Genomic DNA, 14,349 nt, shown 5'->3' with positions numbered 1-14,349 from the left:
CAGCATTAGATAGGGCTAGGAGCGACGGTTATACATCGATATCGCTACTAGGAGGTATCCTGGAAGTCGCCTTGCCGCTTAACAGAAATTCGCATTATGAATTGAGGAGAGACGAGAGCGGGGACATGCTGACGTACCAAACGTGCATTGGGAAGGTTGGTGGAGACTCAGTTAGTGACTGGGCTGGTAGGACATGGCTCTGCCACTCTACCAGGTGCGACGGAGAGCATTACACTCGATGGTGGCAAAGGAACGCAAAAAGAAGTTGAAAGGCTTGCGGTTTCGCTCAACAAGATAGCCGGCAGGCTTCAAATATGAGAGCGGACGTCTGCTCGTTGCTCAGGAATTGCGACTGCTGTAACATCATGGGCATGTTTCTGAGTCATTGTTGTATATCAAAATTTAAGTTTATCGGTGTTCGCATTGCAACATGTCCTGGAGAATGGCGTTGGAAAAGACATTGTACACCGTAGCGCTCGATCGGTGCTTGATTTGCACGACCGTGCCACCCAAGCTCGCTGCTTCACTTCCCCACACTGGGCTGGTGCTCGTAAGACTCTGAGTGTACAACGGTATCACCTTATACAGTTCATATCGAGTATTATTGAGACTTCCTTCTGCACGTTGCAGCGACTGATCGCAATCAGTACGCTCGCAATTGATTCGGATGTATCGGTCGGTCGCAGGTGGTGGCGTGGCTAAAGCGCTGAACCATGATCCTCCACGCTTCTCATGATGCACGGCATCTTTTGCAGAGCGGTTCGACGATCTCATGATGTATGTAGTGCAGCCATTCTAGCGCCTACGTGCCGTTAGGTCTAAGGTGAGCATCGCCGCGTGGTTTGCCTAAATAACCGAAGGGATAGACTCTGTTCTGTGGCCTTCACACCGATCCGAAAGGGCCGGGTCCGCACATGCGCTGCAGATTACTAGTGTAAGCTGTTAATCATGCTGCTTTGGAATTGCATACATTCACCCGGTGTTACATCAGCGTGTTTAGCGCCCGGGTCCTCCTGAACTTAGGGCCGGAATATCACGTTTCAAACATGAGGCACATTCATTGAACTTGGTGCTGTAATTGCTCTGGACAGAGGATCACATCAATGTTTGCTTCAAACTGTTGAGAAGGCGCAAAGTGTTGCCACCAGATTCGATCACCTTGCTAAGCAACGCCTCGTCGTCAAGAGCTAGATCATCGAAAGTGTCAGCTTTCATGTGGCTGCGCATAGCCACGCACCAACGAGAACTCACGTGCGCTTGAGCTTGGCAGCGCCTGGGGGCCGATGCAGAGCTGAGCCGCTTCTGAGAGGGTGATAGGTTCGTCGCACTTCAGCCTTTGGAATTCGCATGCATGCAGATGCTGAATGTGTTTGCGAGGCAGATCGATAGGGCGGCCGCTTGGCCCGACCTGGTGTAGACTGGTTGGCTCCGTCAGGATCTTGGTTGTGGAGATAAATTGTGACTGTGAGGCGGTTGTGGCGCAAATTATCGCTCCGCGCCGAAGGCCAAATGGGCGTGTCGCCAGCTCACTCTCTGTATGCTTGGCAGCACCAAGCAACATCGAAAGAAGGGTCCTAGGAAGCGCGAGTTCGTAGCTCTGCAGAAAGCGGAAATCTGCATCTCTGTACTGCGAAGGACTGAACAGAGCTTCTGCCTCGTCGATGACAACAATGACGGGATACTCTGTTTGCTCAGCTAGAGTGAGAATGCAAGTCTCGAGAGCTTCGTGCTTAGTCCAGGGACTTGCATTTGGAGCTTGCGCTCGCTTGATGATAGCTTCCAGTGTGCTTGGAGTCGAAGAACTTGCGCCGCTTGCGCCATCTGCTTTCACTCGTGGTGTTAGCTTTCCTAGAGCAGTACGATTTTGCGACAACAGGTCCTTCAAAAAGTCGCTCGTAAGTTGAGGCTGTAAGTAAGCCTGCGCTGTATTGGAGTACACATAGCTGGTGGAAGAGTTGATCATAGCAAGTGATTGAGGCACGTAGAGGAGAATAGCTCCTGCATCTCGAGCGTATGCTGCAGCAATGGCCAATGTGACTGACTTCCCGCTGCCTGTTGCCCCGGTAAGCAAAAGAGGCCGAGATGAAGTTGGCTCGCCTCGTACTGCTGCAGCAATGAAATTGCCGAGTTGCACATGGTGCTTTCGCAAGATGATTGGTCTCTTCAGAAAATCGGTAGACTGAGAAACACCAGAATGTACAGTAAGTAAGGGTCTCGGATAGGTCTGAAAGGGGCATGCGATTGATTGCCGGACCTCACCTGTTTTCCACGCAGAGCAAACAAACTTGACGTGCTGAGAGCCGTGGTCGTCTCATCTGATAGCTTGAAAAGTTTTCCCGTGTTAAGATTCGCCAAGCAGCCTGCATCAAAAGTGTCCAGGGAGGGAGGCGGCGCCGGGTCGTGGTAGAATGGCGAGGTCTTGGACAATCCGCTTGCAGCTTGCGTAACACTGTCACTTTTCTTCTTTGTCGCTGCGGATCTGGGCCCGGAAGCTGGAGCATTCTTGCGTAGCACGACCTTCTTCTTGGTCTGGCCTTTCTTTGTAGCAACTTTAGCAGCAGCAGCAGATGCCGGAGCAGAGGTGGAAAAAGAACGTGCCACGGAGGAAGAAGTTGCTTCACCTAACACCTGGCGAAGTGAACTGGAGACGAGGGAAACCGTGTGGGAGGCAGACCGCAGGCAGCGGTGACAACTGGCAGCCATAGTGAGCAAGACCCAGCGATCTGCGAAGAAAGGATAATGCTCTTCGGCCCCTTGGGTATAGCCTGATGCTGCAAATTAGGGAACGAACATGTAGCCGAGATCATGTCTTGCTGCTTTTAGTCATTTGCGCTTTTTGCCTTCTGTGCTTGAATCATCATCCTAGTGTGGCACAGCCAATTCAGAAGGCGGAACGCATCAAGCTCCCTTCATCACCGGCCTTCCGTCAACAGCTTTCGACAGTGCGCCAGCTGCCAGCGAGGGGAAACGAAGCGATCTGTGGCACTGCCTGGATCCGTGTGACGACTGACCTCTCATCTATCCAATACTCCATCCTCTACATGCTGAACCTCTGCTGCCAAAAGCCAGACAGACTGCAGCTGTGGCAGTACAGGAGTTGACTGCTAGTCCTCCTGGTCCCGCATACAAGGTCGGCCACCAGTATCCCATTACAAGCAACATCCACCGCACGCGTGACGCATACCTCCCACCATAGCTATGGCCCAGCAAGTCCACACCCTGTCCCTCGGGCCCTTGACGGCGCATGCCTTCAATGCCGATCGCTCGCAGGTCGCCGTGTGCCCCAATTCCAATGAGGTTCTGATCTACATTAAGGATGCCTCGGGCAGCTGGAGCTTGCAGCACACGCTGTCCGAGCACGACAAGCTCGTCACCGGCATAGACTGGGCTCCAAAGACGAACCGAATCGTGACTTGCTCGCAAGATCGGAACGCGTACGTCTGGACACCGATAGTCAATACAGCGACGGGCAGCGAGGAATGGAAGCCTACCTTGGTGTTGCTCCGCATTAATCGGGCGGCGACATTTGCCCGATGGAGTCCAAATGAGGACAAGTTCGCTGTCGCTAGCGGCGCACGTATTGTTGCCATCTGCTCTTTCGAAGAGGACAATGACTGGTGGGTTGCCAAGCACATCAAGAAACCTCTTCGCTCAACTGTCTTGTCCCTCGACTGGCATCCGAACAATGTGCTCATTGCCTGCGGATCCGCCGATATGAAAGCGCGCGTCTTCAGCGCTTTCATCAAAGGAGTAGATGCCAAGCCTCCTCCTAGCGTCTGGGGAGAGCGTCTGCCTTTTGGCACCGTCTGTGCCGAGTTTAGGACACCAGCTGGTGGCTGGGTCCACGGTACAGCTTTCAGTCCTAGTGGTGACGCTGTTGCCTTTGTTGGACACGACTCCTCTTTAACGGTCGCCTATCCAAGTGGACCCGACAGCCCGCCTCATGCCATTCATGTCATTCGCTCCGCCGCGCTACCCCACGTCACTCTGACCTTCATTTCAGAGAACGCGCTCGTGGCCGCCGGCCATGGGTGTCAGCCCATTCTCTTTGAGGGAGACGCCGCTTCGGGCTGGAAGGCTAGTAAGACACTGGATGCCGCTGGTGCCGCTGCTGGCAAGGGTGCGCCTCCTCCACCCCCTCCCAAAGCTCCTGGCCTAGCCACTGTTTCCAGCGTTGGTCGTCTCAACAACGAGGCTTTCAATCGCTTCAAAGCGGCAGATGCCAAAGGTGCATCCGCCCCTCCCACCTCTGGTGCCACGGCCGGAGGTTCAGCTGGTGCCTTTGGTGCAGTCGCAGGCGCCAGCCTGAGTGCTGACGGCGAGCTGCACACGACACACCAAAACACCATCACAAGCATCCGCCCATATCAAGGCGCCGCTGGTGCTGTCAGCGCAATCAGTACAAGTGGTGTCGATGGACGCCTTTGCGTTTTCAACGTCAATGCGGGTGCCTCTCTAGCCAAAGCGATGGGTTCCTTGCGAGTCTGAAAGGCGATTGTCTCATTCATCAAATCAGTGAACAGCCTTTGCGTGTAGTGTACATTTCTGCCAAGCCTGTGGGCATATTACACGGACCCGAATTCTTGGACACTAGACGTCATGATCAGGCCAATGATAAGCCCGAACAGACCGAGAATGCTACTGAACACTTCCACAATGAGGATTTTGACGAATAGCTGAGGGTCCGCTGCATCGGCCACGGCTGCATTCGCGCCTGTGATGCCGACGGAAACACCGCAGATAAGATTGCAGAGACCCACGGTCAAGCCTCCCCAGAAGAGCAGATACCCTGCATATTGCAGAAAATGAGTCAGGCAAAAGCCGTACGTTGAGTCGAGGACAGGACATACCAGTCAGGTAGTTCTCCGGGGTGAAGAGTGTGTCAATGCCTGCGCTGCCTGTAACCTTGGCAGAGAAGACGATCGCCATGATCACACCATAAATGGCGACTACCTCGCAGAAAATGATGCTGTGTAATTCGTGGGTCGATAGTCAGCCGAGCAGACGATGACAGTAAGGGAAGCGGCTTCGGTAGTCTCACCTAATCAGATTCTTTGTTGTGATTCGTGGCGCTCGCACACCAGCTCCTAGAATTGATGAGCCTGTGATGAAGATGCCCCTGTGGATCAGGCATCGCAAAGCTATGTCAGCTCCTCTGCTGTAGTGCATTCGCCTGCGATGTCAGCTACCCACCATCCTGCCCCAATGACGCTGAGCCCGATGCAGAGTCCGATGCCAAGCATCGCCCAAGTATATGGACTTGTTTGCTCCAAGAACGCGCCGATGTTGAAAGCATTTCCTGAACCTGCGCCACAGCAAGCATTGGGTACGATTCAGCGTTCATCAATGGGGTTTAGCATTGAAGAGGCGGCACCGTTCTCAAACACGTCCATGGTAGCCACAGGGGTTGCGTAGGTGCGACTTACCTGTGAAAAGCAGGTACAGCCCGGCGGCGGCGCTGACTGTCGCAGCGCCGCCGACAGTGTAGGCCGCAATTGACATCTCGCAGTCCGTGCTCAAAGGTCTGCTCTGCGCACTGCCAAGGGTATTGAGACGCGAGCGCGTGTGCGATCAGATGCAATCTCAAGCCCAATGGGGTGGTCGCGGCGAAACGAAGTTTAGCGTGTGTTGGGTCGGTCGAGCGAGGCCAAGGGGGGGGGCAGGATGAAGACGAGCCACGACAGAGGAGACACTGAACTACATCAACACGAGACAGCAAGTAGTGAGCACGCCGTTCCGCAGTGGTTCCGCTGACTGCCGAGTACGGCGAGAAGCAGCGAGCGGCTCAATGTACGAAAAGCGCCACGTCTGACGTCTCGCGCTCACTCTGCACTGGCATTACTGATCACATCCTCTCCTTCATCCCCACCACCTGCTTCCGCAAATGCTTTCTCCAGCAATTCATAAGCTCCTGAAGCGCTCGCAATCAACACTAATCGCGTGCGCCTATGTGAATACAGGTTGGTCCGTGTAACCAGCAGAAAGGATGACCATTCGAAGCAACAGATTGAAAAAATGCAATCGATCAACTACATTGCGTCAGAATCCAGGCCAAGTGCCACAGACAGACAGACGTTGGTAAACTCGTCATGGCGATCGAAAAAGCTGGCAAGGTTGGCTGGAACTTGACCTGCACCTCTTCGCGCGATCGTCAGGTCCCGCAGCGTCAAGCGGGTCTTCGTGCCGTTACCGAGCTGGCTGCGCTCTTCTTCCTGCCTTGCCCGCCACTCTGCCTCGTTTGCGGCTTCGAACACCCGAGCGCTGGCTGGCAGCGCTACGTCCAGCACCAGGTTGCAGCCGGCAAGACGTTGCTGTATTTCGAGTGCTCCCTCACGGAAACGCTGCAGAACGAGGATCGTGTATGCTGCGAACAAGGTCCTGCGCATCGTCTCGACCAATCCCCATCTGGAGAAACCCATGCTCCCAGCTGCATCATTCGTGTTAACTTCCGCTTCTGATACTTTAATCCGCATGCTGAGCGAAGACGCGAGTTGTGAGAGCGATTGCAAGCCAGCATTGACCAGGCTGTCGTCCACAAAGACGGAGACCGCGGGTTCCTCAGTCAAAATAGCCAGGACGAGGTAGAGCCACAACGCTGCGGTGGTCGCGAAAATGCTCAGGTCATCTGCTGCAATCGCCGATTCAACGTTGCGGGTGAGGATGCGCATCTCCCGGGCGATCGACTCCCAGACGATGTCCTGACTTGAAGGAAGCCTCACGATGTAGCCAGCGAGTACGACACGGGCGACTGCCAGTGATGCAGGCAAGTCGCTGCGCACGGAGGCAAGCCAGGACCGAAAGATGAAAGGAGGCACCGGCGATGTCGCCTCTGGTAAGACCATGAGCGTAGGATAAGTGATCAGGTGCGCCGCCGCTGCCCTCGCGAGTGTTTCTGGCAGATCTTCGCTGCCACGGATGCCGTGCTCCCATATGTGTCGAGCTGCGCCTTGATTTGAGAGCTTCGGGGGCGCCGTCTCGGCAGGAAGATCTTGATCTGATGCGCTGGCCTCAGCGCCAGGCAGTGGCTCGGCTGTACCAGTCTGCGGCATGTCCATTCCGGGCAATGCAAAGCTGAATGGACCTGCGGTCTTCAGAGCGCTGTATGGGCCAAGACGATACAGGGGAGAGGGGACGACTGGCTCGTCCAGCCAGCCAGACAGATCCAGGGCGTTGGGGACTTGCAGAGCTGTTCTCAGCATCGCAGAGCCAACACCGGGCATGCGCACGCCAGTCAGGAGAGGAGGTAAGCTGCGATGACTGGCTGAGCCACCGCGGGGGGTCGGCGGCGGCGGATCAGTCTGCCGCGAATCCAATGTGAGCTTGGCAATGCTCGCCGCCGAAGGCTCGACTGGCACAACAGTGTCGCCACGCGGAACCGACTCGTCGACCTGCATGGCAAAGTCCATTCCGTCTCTTTGAGTGAAGGAAGACACCATGCGACTGATAGGTGTCTCCTCGCCATCTTCCATTTCATAGGCTCGCCCACCGCGGTCAAGTGAGGTGATGATAGAAGCGCCGCGCTTTCCAAAAGGTGCTTGCGGTTGCGGAGGTGCGGGGGCGTGTTGGAAGGGAGTGGGTGATTCGGTGCGTTGTGGGGGTGGCATTGCTGGGTGGAATGCTGGGGAAGGCATGGTGCTATGCATGGTGTTGTAGGGGTGCATTTGGTTCGATGGATCGTTGGTGGCACCGTTGGTAGAACCGGAAGATTGGGACAAGGTCCTACCCATGTCATAACGCGACTGCGAGCTGCGCGTAGAGAGCCGACTGTCATCGCTGTCGTACGAGCCATCTGCTGTGCGGATGCCACTTTGCTGTATGTGTGAGGTGGAGGAGACAGCCGCAAAGCTCTGAATATCGCTTCGACCGATGTACGAAAGCGCAGGATCTTGCCATGTTGTGCTCATGCCAGATTGTCGCGCTTTCCGCACGTTTGGATTTCCTGAACGCGGAGCATATGTCTGTCAAAAGGAGGAAAACGGGGTTAGTTACGTTTTTATGATCAAAGAGTTCGCATGGCTCAACTGACGCACACATGGTTTCCCCTTCTTGCGACATCGACCACACGCGGGCACTTCGAGATCGCATCGTGCCTTGCTCCTCGCGCATTCGAAACAGCTCTTCTGACGATCGAGTGAGGGTTGGGTCTGAGCGCGTGCTTCCCTTGCAAGATGGCGACGCAAAAGATCCTCTATCCGTAGTGCGAGAATGCTTCAGTCACACTGCGCAAGAACAAGGCCGCCGCGAGCGTCTCACCCCTTCTGAAGACTTTACTGCAATTGGGGCAGGGGAAGTCGCCGACTGGCCCTGGTGGGCTAGCGGACGGTCTAGCACTGGCAGAATCCTGTTCACCTTGTTGAGCCTCAGACATACTGTTCAAGGTGAGGTGTACACCGCTCGAGACGTAAGGAGGTGGTTGGAAGGCGGTTGCCAATTTGCCTTTGAAACAGGAGAGCGTTGGCGAATGGTGAGGATAACTTATATGGAAGGCCTTGCGAGACGGGAGTGCTGTGACGCAAATTCGTGCCAAGGCACGCACAAACAGATATCTCTTGGTCAATGTCTATTCAGCCGTCGAAAGCTGAAGCTGCGCGACTCGATGCTACGCTGAAGCAGCCAATATCTCGTGCCTCGTGGGATGACGGCCTTTTTCTCTCTCTCAGCATGTCCTTGCGTCGCCTTGTGTCATCGACTGACAAGGCGCGACAGTGATATGTACCGTCACCCGTGTGCCCGGCAGCCAGCCCGAGGTGCGAAGGAATCGAGGCTTACGAAGATCGCCTTATTGGGTGGATGTGTTCAAGTTGCAAGCAACGTTTCCGATGAACGTATGCAATTGGGAGCCAGATGGACACGCTTTTCCGACGCAAGGAACCAACCGTCGACATTTCGTGCTGCATATTTCTCGCACATTCGGGACTCGCGGCAGTCCAATTATGTATATGTACGAGTATATGTTCATCGCCCTCCCTCTCTGACTCTTTTGCTGTGACTCCATCACTCCAGATCACTCCTTGTCACGCAGTCACAGTCAGAGCACCAGCTGCCTGTATCGACACATCGTCCCTGCACTATGCACACCGTATTGTAGCACGTAAAAGACTTATCTTCTTCCTCATGATAATCTCAGCAACAAGGTCTCATCGAGAGCATTCAAGGGGATACATTCTGGGTAAGGATTGATTGACGGAGGATGAGACAATGCGAGTGGTTTGAGGCTCCAGTCTCATACAGGCTGTTGCACGGTCTTCCGTAAAGGTCCTCGATGATGATCAGTGATAGCCAATGCAAGTCTGCGCTCCACTGTGCACACATCACGTCGGACGAGCTCATTCGCCTTCGTCACGGAGTACGGGACAATATCTGGCTGCGCATCTATCCATAGTGATCAGACGATCAGTACACAGAGAACAGAAGACAGAGAACAGGGAACAGAGATGAAAATGATGAAGAAATCAAGGCAAGTAGACAAATTGCGCAATGGCCAACAATGAACAGGAGGGGCTAGTCACTGGAAGGATGCAGCCACACAGGTCCATTTATGCAAGGCTGCAGTCAACCTATTGTTGCGGGCATTGGCGGTTACAGTAAACCAATGTCAGAGGTGAAAAAGCGCTCTATGAAGACAGGGAGAATGGCTAGATCCATACAAGTCTGAGGAGCATACATGTGCATATAGCATTGTCTAGCATGAGTGATAACAAGGGAAACGTTGGTGTTGGTGCCGATGGTGGGGCTCGTTGCCACGGCAAGGCTCAATGGGTTGTCACGTGATCCTTTCGATCCTTCACCATCTGAGACGTCCAATGCTCCGTCGGCACTGACGCCGAAAAAACGGGAAGCCGGAAGAAGGATGTGAGATGAATTCATTCGCAGCGCCACTCGACAGTTGGGACTGTGATCTAGCCTGAGTGCAAAGCCCATTCAAAAATCAGCGTCGGCAATCCGCGTCCGCCCGCCCCTCCATTTGTCTCGCATGCTATGCCGGCATGGCCATCCACCCTATGAATCGTGATGCCCCTTCATACGGCTTTCACTTGTCACACATGTAGAACCATTTGCTATTATGTTTTCCCGGTTCACAATGCTACAGATTTTTAGTAGATTCCAAGACCCTAGGCCCGCATTGCCGCAACTCGTGAACTTGTCATGTATACCGGAGGGAATTGCTTACTTGACCTCCCGCTGTGTCTCCTCAAAGCACTCAAAAGTCGACGCCAAGTTGGCATGTACTTCTTCGAGGGCGACATGATACATACGTGCACCAATCTAGAACCAGGCTCGACCTATCTTTCTTTCATCCTTGCTGGCTTGCTCAGCAAACATCGTGATGTGGTCGCTTGGCCGTCGCAAGGGCAGGTTTGCCAGCGAACCTGCCTTATGCGACCAGCTGCGATCCACGGACCAGGATTTACCAGAGAAGCTGCTTCAAGTCGATAACAGATCGCGACAAGAGAGCCTTGCTTTATGAATCAAGACATTCATGTCTCGCCAAAAGTGCGCGTCACTGAATAGTCGAGGTGCACTCGAACTTGAATCTTGAAAGCGTATTCGCGGGGACCAAAGAGTACATGTGCCGTAATGATGCATAAAATCTTTTGGGACACGCGGTATGCACGACTGCTTCATCCAGCCTCTCGTACTACCTTGCCCTACCTCTACTCGTGTTGCACGCCTGGAGCGCGCAGTCTGAACACATTGCCCCAAATGCATCCTTCTCGCCGGTGCCGCTGAGGCTGCAAAGCGCTGCTAAAAGACACCCGGCTGCTCGTTCAAAGCAGCCATATTGCTACGGGGGCCACGACTGAGGCTGCTGTAGGGTCATTCGCCACAGCTCAGTCCTTAGATCATCTTCTTGACAAGGGCAGGAAGGTGGTCCTCCCGGTCACCGGTGTCACCGTTCTGCTCAACAAAGTGCTTGAGCTTGCGAGCACGGAACCCGCCATTGGGGTTTGACAGCTTGAACGGCCAGAGGAATTGAGTCACAGCCTTGAAGTTCGGACCGGCAGTTGCAATCTCTATAGACAGCAGATTGCAGGATGTGGGTCATCAGCAACGGCTCTCACAAATCTGCAGAGCAGAAAGAACCATTCCTTGGCAGAGCACATACCGTGAATGATGTCCTCGATGCTAATGATGCCGAACTTGCCCAGTTCCTTCTCAATGAGGTTGTTGTCGGTGATAGGAATGCGCTGCTTGTTGATCTTGGCGTAGCCACGCTTGTAGACAAGATCCCGGATGGTCTTGACATTGGGCTCGCCGTAAGTCACGTATGGCTCCACAATCTGGAGCATCTGGGAGGTGGCCTTGGTCAACTTGACGAAGACGCCATTGTTGACCTGGAGCAGGCGAAGCAGCTGAAGAACCTTTCGCGGCTCTGCACAAGGTAAAGATCCGATCAGCATACAAGCTTACCAACACGACAGGCAGCAATTGCGGACACTCACTCGGGGCAATGTTGCAGATACCACGAAGGCGGATGACGAAGACGACCTTTGGTTGCGCGGGGACAAAGAACTCGCCTTGAGACTTGGCCAGCCTGCGCAGACGGATCTCTTCGCGCTCCCTTGATTGGTACTCCTTCACGTACTGCTCAGCACGCTTGAAGATGACCTGGCGCTTGTTCTTGCGAGCCTGTTGTCGGAAGAATCAGCACGATGCAAATCAGATCAGCGCACGACCCAACGCAAGAATCCCATGACTGAATTGTCGTCTAATCCGAATCGCCCTGGATCCAGAGTGATGTGGGTCTGCACTGTCTCAGACCCGAAAGATGGTATGTTTGCGGCAACACTGCCCATGGGGCTAGCCAACAAAAGTTGATTGTTGTACATCTTGGACAGCCTCCCACACCCTCTCGAAGAGATCCTACTTGTTGGTTTCGCAGCCAACGTGTTATACTTTGCTCACCGCTAGAAGAGTTGTTCACTGCAACCAGCAATGGGAGCTCCTGCTTTGAGAGGTCCCCGCTCGCCCTACCTGCCCGTGTACCTCTCACTAAGCGAATGCAAAGACATGGCCTTACATTCCTTCAATAGCCCGTGGACTCCTCCGACCTTCACTCCTTTGGCCTCCATTTGAACACCACGCTCGGCTCGGTTTCAGCCGGCACCGATGAGCGACCTGGTTCACCTGTTCCCTTGTTTGATAAAGACCTTAGGGTGGAGCATAGTCTTGCGTCGAAACTCACCTTGCGGAGCTCTGCCGCCTTGGCGATCTTCTCCTGTCTCTTCGCCTCATCGGTCTTCCTCTTCTTGAGAAGAGTCTCCGGCTGGAGGACGCTTTCGTATGCGGGCACCGAGGTCGACATTGTGAAGATCGTTGCCAATGTCGTGCTTGATCTTGGATGGCAGCAAGATATGTGCTACTGAAATCAAAGATAGCTGAAATGCTGAAAGTCGACGTCGACGACAGGCTTGCCGCTCATAGCGTGACGCTGGCCCAGCTCGTGCTGCGCGGGCTGAATAAAATCCGCAGCGGGCTCGTGGGGCCAAATTCGGTGCAATGTCGACTTTTGACAATTTGTCAAAACCTCACTACCACCCTCCAGCATTCTTCTCGGCCGATAGTTGCATGTTTCAGTGTATTCTATTATATTATGCAGATTCGGAGGACACCAACTTCCTGAGTACCGAGTAACGATGAGGTACCCAGTGCGGCGTGACTGACTTTGGAACTATGTAGGATCGACCAATTTCCGCCGCTAGCTGTTGGGCTTCGCCAGACTTCGGATGTGATACATAGGGACGTTGACAGGCCGCTAATTTGGGAAAGGGGACATGCTTCACTCCGGCTGTATGGAACCAGCACCCACAGAGGGTTATTAACTCGACCAGAATTGTCATCTCGCCATACCTCGGGCCCCAATCTTTCCACCGGCGGCGGAAGCAGCACCCGTATCAGTGTACCTCACCCTTCAAGTTACAGTGGGCTTCTCCCTGCGACATGACTGAGACAGGAGAGAATGACGTCGATATCTGTAAGTAGCTTGATATTCATCGACCTTCTGCCTCTTGATAATGGCTAAGAAGGAAACGTGCACTCCAACTCTACCACACAGCGATCCCGCGTCATGACCTGAGTACTTATCTAGGGCGATTACGCCACTTCATTACCGTGACGTCTCCTTTGACTTTGCTTGCTACGAATAAACAACTCGAAGATGCAAAGCGCACAGTTGACAAATACGACGACGCCATTCGTCAACGGCGAGTTCCGTATCTGGTACCTCGAACCGAAGCTGAGCAGTACTGGAGAGCAAAGCAAATAGTGCAAAGCTCAGTGCATCCAGACACGTGAGTGCGTTGAGCACTGACGCAACGAGGCCAGGACACCAGGCTGATACACTAGCCTCGTTCACTCTCGTCGCTTAGTGGAGAGACTATCCCCTTGCCATTCAGAATGGTGAATTCCGAAACGTGGCGAGGCTGAAGAGCTCACTCTCATGGAATAAAGCTAATCAACATCTTGCCAGTCTGCATTCGTGCCTACAAATTTAATTATTGTCGGAGGTGCGACATTACCTTACCCTTTTCGCCAAACGGAGAATCACTGACCGTCCTTTTACCTAAATAGGGATGCTGATGCCGAGCACCTCTCTCAAAACCATCATCTTCTGGCAATGGGCGAATCAGAGTCTGAACAGCTGTGTCAATGCCGCCAACGCGAACAAATCAGGCCCCCAGATGACTACAGGCGAAATCGCCGGGGCATATGCGGCGGCAACTTCGGCCGCAGTTGGCATCTCTGTCGGGTTGACTCAAGCCATCCCGCGCATGCGCAATGTCGCCCCAGGGACGCGGGCGATACTTGGTCGACTCGTGCCTTTTGTCGCTGTTGGCAGTGCCTCTGTGGTCAACGTCGGCGCGATGCGGTGGAGGGAAATGCTGCACGGTACCAAGGTGTACAGCAAGACCGATTCGGGTGAGCGGAAGGAAGTGGGAAACAGTGTCGTTGCAGGACAACGGGCCGTCGGCATGACAGCCGCATCGCGCATTTTCATCAATAGTGAGTGCCAGCGAAGTTTGTGGCATGTGTAGCGGGCAGGTTGATTGAACTTTTGCGCCAAAATCGGGCATGTGCTCTACAGTGCCCACCCTTGTTCTCCCGCCTCTTCTCTTGTCGTGGGCGCAGCGACGAAGGATCGTACCGACGGTGGGAATCGCACCCAGGATAGCAGAAGTCACGCTCATTGGCATATCTCTCCTCGCATTCTTACCTCCCGCTATCGCTGTCTTCCCGCAAGACGCGAGCATAGACGTCTCGAAGCTCGAACCTAGATTCCATAGCTTAAAAGATGGGGATGGCAAGCCTGTACATCAGCTAGAATACAATAAGGGTCTGTGAGCCCTT

General features: G+C 54.0%; 6 protein-coding genes across 6 annotated transcripts; 2 read left to right on the top strand and 4 right to left on the bottom strand.

Annotated features, from left to right (window-relative positions):
• Nucleotides 1–1,095: 1,095 nt before the first annotated feature.
• K437DRAFT_268747 (uncharacterized protein) lies at nucleotides 1,096–2,703 on the bottom strand (the record flags this gene model as incomplete). Its single annotated transcript, XM_013387398.1, has 3 exons — nucleotides 1,096–1,187; nucleotides 1,252–2,179; nucleotides 2,260–2,703. The coding sequence occupies 3 exons, from the start codon at nucleotides 2,701–2,703 to the stop codon at nucleotides 1,096–1,098; spliced, it is 1,464 nt and encodes a 487-aa protein (XP_013242852.1).
• Nucleotides 2,704–2,948: 245 nt separating this feature from the next.
• Nucleotides 2,949–4,580, top strand: K437DRAFT_257013 (actin-like protein ARPC3). The gene has a single exon (XM_013387397.1). It carries the CDS (start codon nucleotides 3,199–3,201, stop codon nucleotides 4,486–4,488), a length of 1,290 nt encoding a protein of 429 aa, XP_013242851.1. The 5' UTR covers nucleotides 2,949–3,198; the 3' UTR covers nucleotides 4,489–4,580.
• K437DRAFT_274537 (putative PPA1-H+-ATPase 23 kd subunit, vacuolar) lies at nucleotides 4,483–5,502 on the bottom strand (the record flags this gene model as incomplete). Its single annotated transcript, XM_013387396.1, has 5 exons — nucleotides 4,483–4,789; nucleotides 4,851–4,969; nucleotides 5,042–5,119; nucleotides 5,194–5,305; nucleotides 5,427–5,502. The coding sequence occupies 5 exons, from the start codon at nucleotides 5,500–5,502 to the stop codon at nucleotides 4,566–4,568; spliced, it is 609 nt and encodes a 202-aa protein (XP_013242850.1). The 3' UTR covers nucleotides 4,483–4,565.
• Nucleotides 5,503–5,968: 466 nt separating this feature from the next.
• K437DRAFT_136991 (uncharacterized protein) lies at nucleotides 5,969–8,501 on the bottom strand. Its single transcript, XM_013387395.1, has 3 exons — nucleotides 8,254–8,501; nucleotides 8,031–8,188; nucleotides 5,969–7,958 (listed from the first exon to the last, which is right to left on the bottom strand). Exons 1-3 carry the CDS (start codon nucleotides 8,366–8,368, stop codon nucleotides 6,030–6,032), a joined length of 2,202 nt encoding a protein of 733 aa, XP_013242849.1. The 5' UTR covers nucleotides 8,369–8,501; the 3' UTR covers nucleotides 5,969–6,029.
• A 2,141-nt stretch (nucleotides 8,502–10,642) lies between these two features.
• Nucleotides 10,643–12,321, bottom strand: K437DRAFT_257008 (putative 60s ribosomal protein L7 subunit). Its single transcript, XM_013387394.1, has 4 exons — nucleotides 12,188–12,321; nucleotides 11,445–11,631; nucleotides 11,108–11,374; nucleotides 10,643–11,015 (listed from the first exon to the last, which is right to left on the bottom strand). Exons 1-4 carry the CDS (start codon nucleotides 12,305–12,307, stop codon nucleotides 10,840–10,842), a joined length of 750 nt encoding a protein of 249 aa, XP_013242848.1. The 5' UTR covers nucleotides 12,308–12,321; the 3' UTR covers nucleotides 10,643–10,839.
• Nucleotides 12,322–12,942: 621 nt separating this feature from the next.
• Nucleotides 12,943–14,343, top strand: K437DRAFT_290946 (tricarboxylate carrier; the record flags this gene model as incomplete). Its single annotated transcript, XM_013387393.1, has 6 exons — nucleotides 12,943–12,976; nucleotides 13,058–13,292; nucleotides 13,371–13,401; nucleotides 13,472–13,508; nucleotides 13,573–14,004; nucleotides 14,087–14,343. The coding sequence occupies 6 exons, from the start codon at nucleotides 12,943–12,945 to the stop codon at nucleotides 14,341–14,343; spliced, it is 1,026 nt and encodes a 341-aa protein (XP_013242847.1).
• Between the last annotated feature and the right edge of the window lie 6 nt (nucleotides 14,344–14,349).

Source organism: Tilletiaria anomala (assembly GCF_000711695.1).
Source record: "Tilletiaria anomala UBC 951 chromosome Unknown K437scaffold_50, whole genome shotgun sequence".
Lineage (NCBI taxonomy): Eukaryota > Fungi > Basidiomycota > Exobasidiomycetes > Georgefischeriales > Tilletiariaceae > Tilletiaria > Tilletiaria anomala.
This window is presented reverse-complemented; position numbering and strand designations above follow the sequence as displayed.

What these genes read in the sequence shown, in the direction of transcription:
- K437DRAFT_257008 (XM_013387394.1), bottom strand. Translation starts at nt 12,307, where the DNA reads ATGTCGACCTCGGTGCCCGCATACGAAAGCGTCCTCCAGCCGGAGACT. An exon ending in TATCTGCAACATTGCCCCGA is followed by an intron (nt 11,375 to 11,444) that starts GTGAGTGTCCGC and finishes TACCTTGTGCAG; the next exon opens with AGCCGCGAAAGGTTCTTCAG. An exon ending in CATCGAGGACATCATTCACG is followed by an intron (nt 11,016 to 11,107) that starts GTATGTGCTCTG and finishes TGCTGTCTATAG; the next exon opens with AGATTGCAACTGCCGGTCCG.
- K437DRAFT_257013 (XM_013387397.1), top strand. Translation starts at nt 3,199, where the DNA reads ATGGCCCAGCAAGTCCACACCCTGTCCCTCGGGCCCTTGACGGCGCAT.
- K437DRAFT_136991 (XM_013387395.1), bottom strand. Translation starts at nt 8,368, where the DNA reads ATGTCTGAGGCTCAACAAGGTGAACAGGATTCTGCCAGTGCTAGACCG. An exon ending in CAGTAAAGTCTTCAGAAGGG is followed by an intron (nt 8,189 to 8,253) that starts GTGAGACGCTCG and finishes CACTACGGATAG; the next exon opens with AGGATCTTTTGCGTCGCCAT. An exon ending in GCAAGAAGGGGAAACCATGT is followed by an intron (nt 7,959 to 8,030) that starts GTGCGTCAGTTG and finishes TCCTTTTGACAG; the next exon opens with ACATATGCTCCGCGTTCAGG.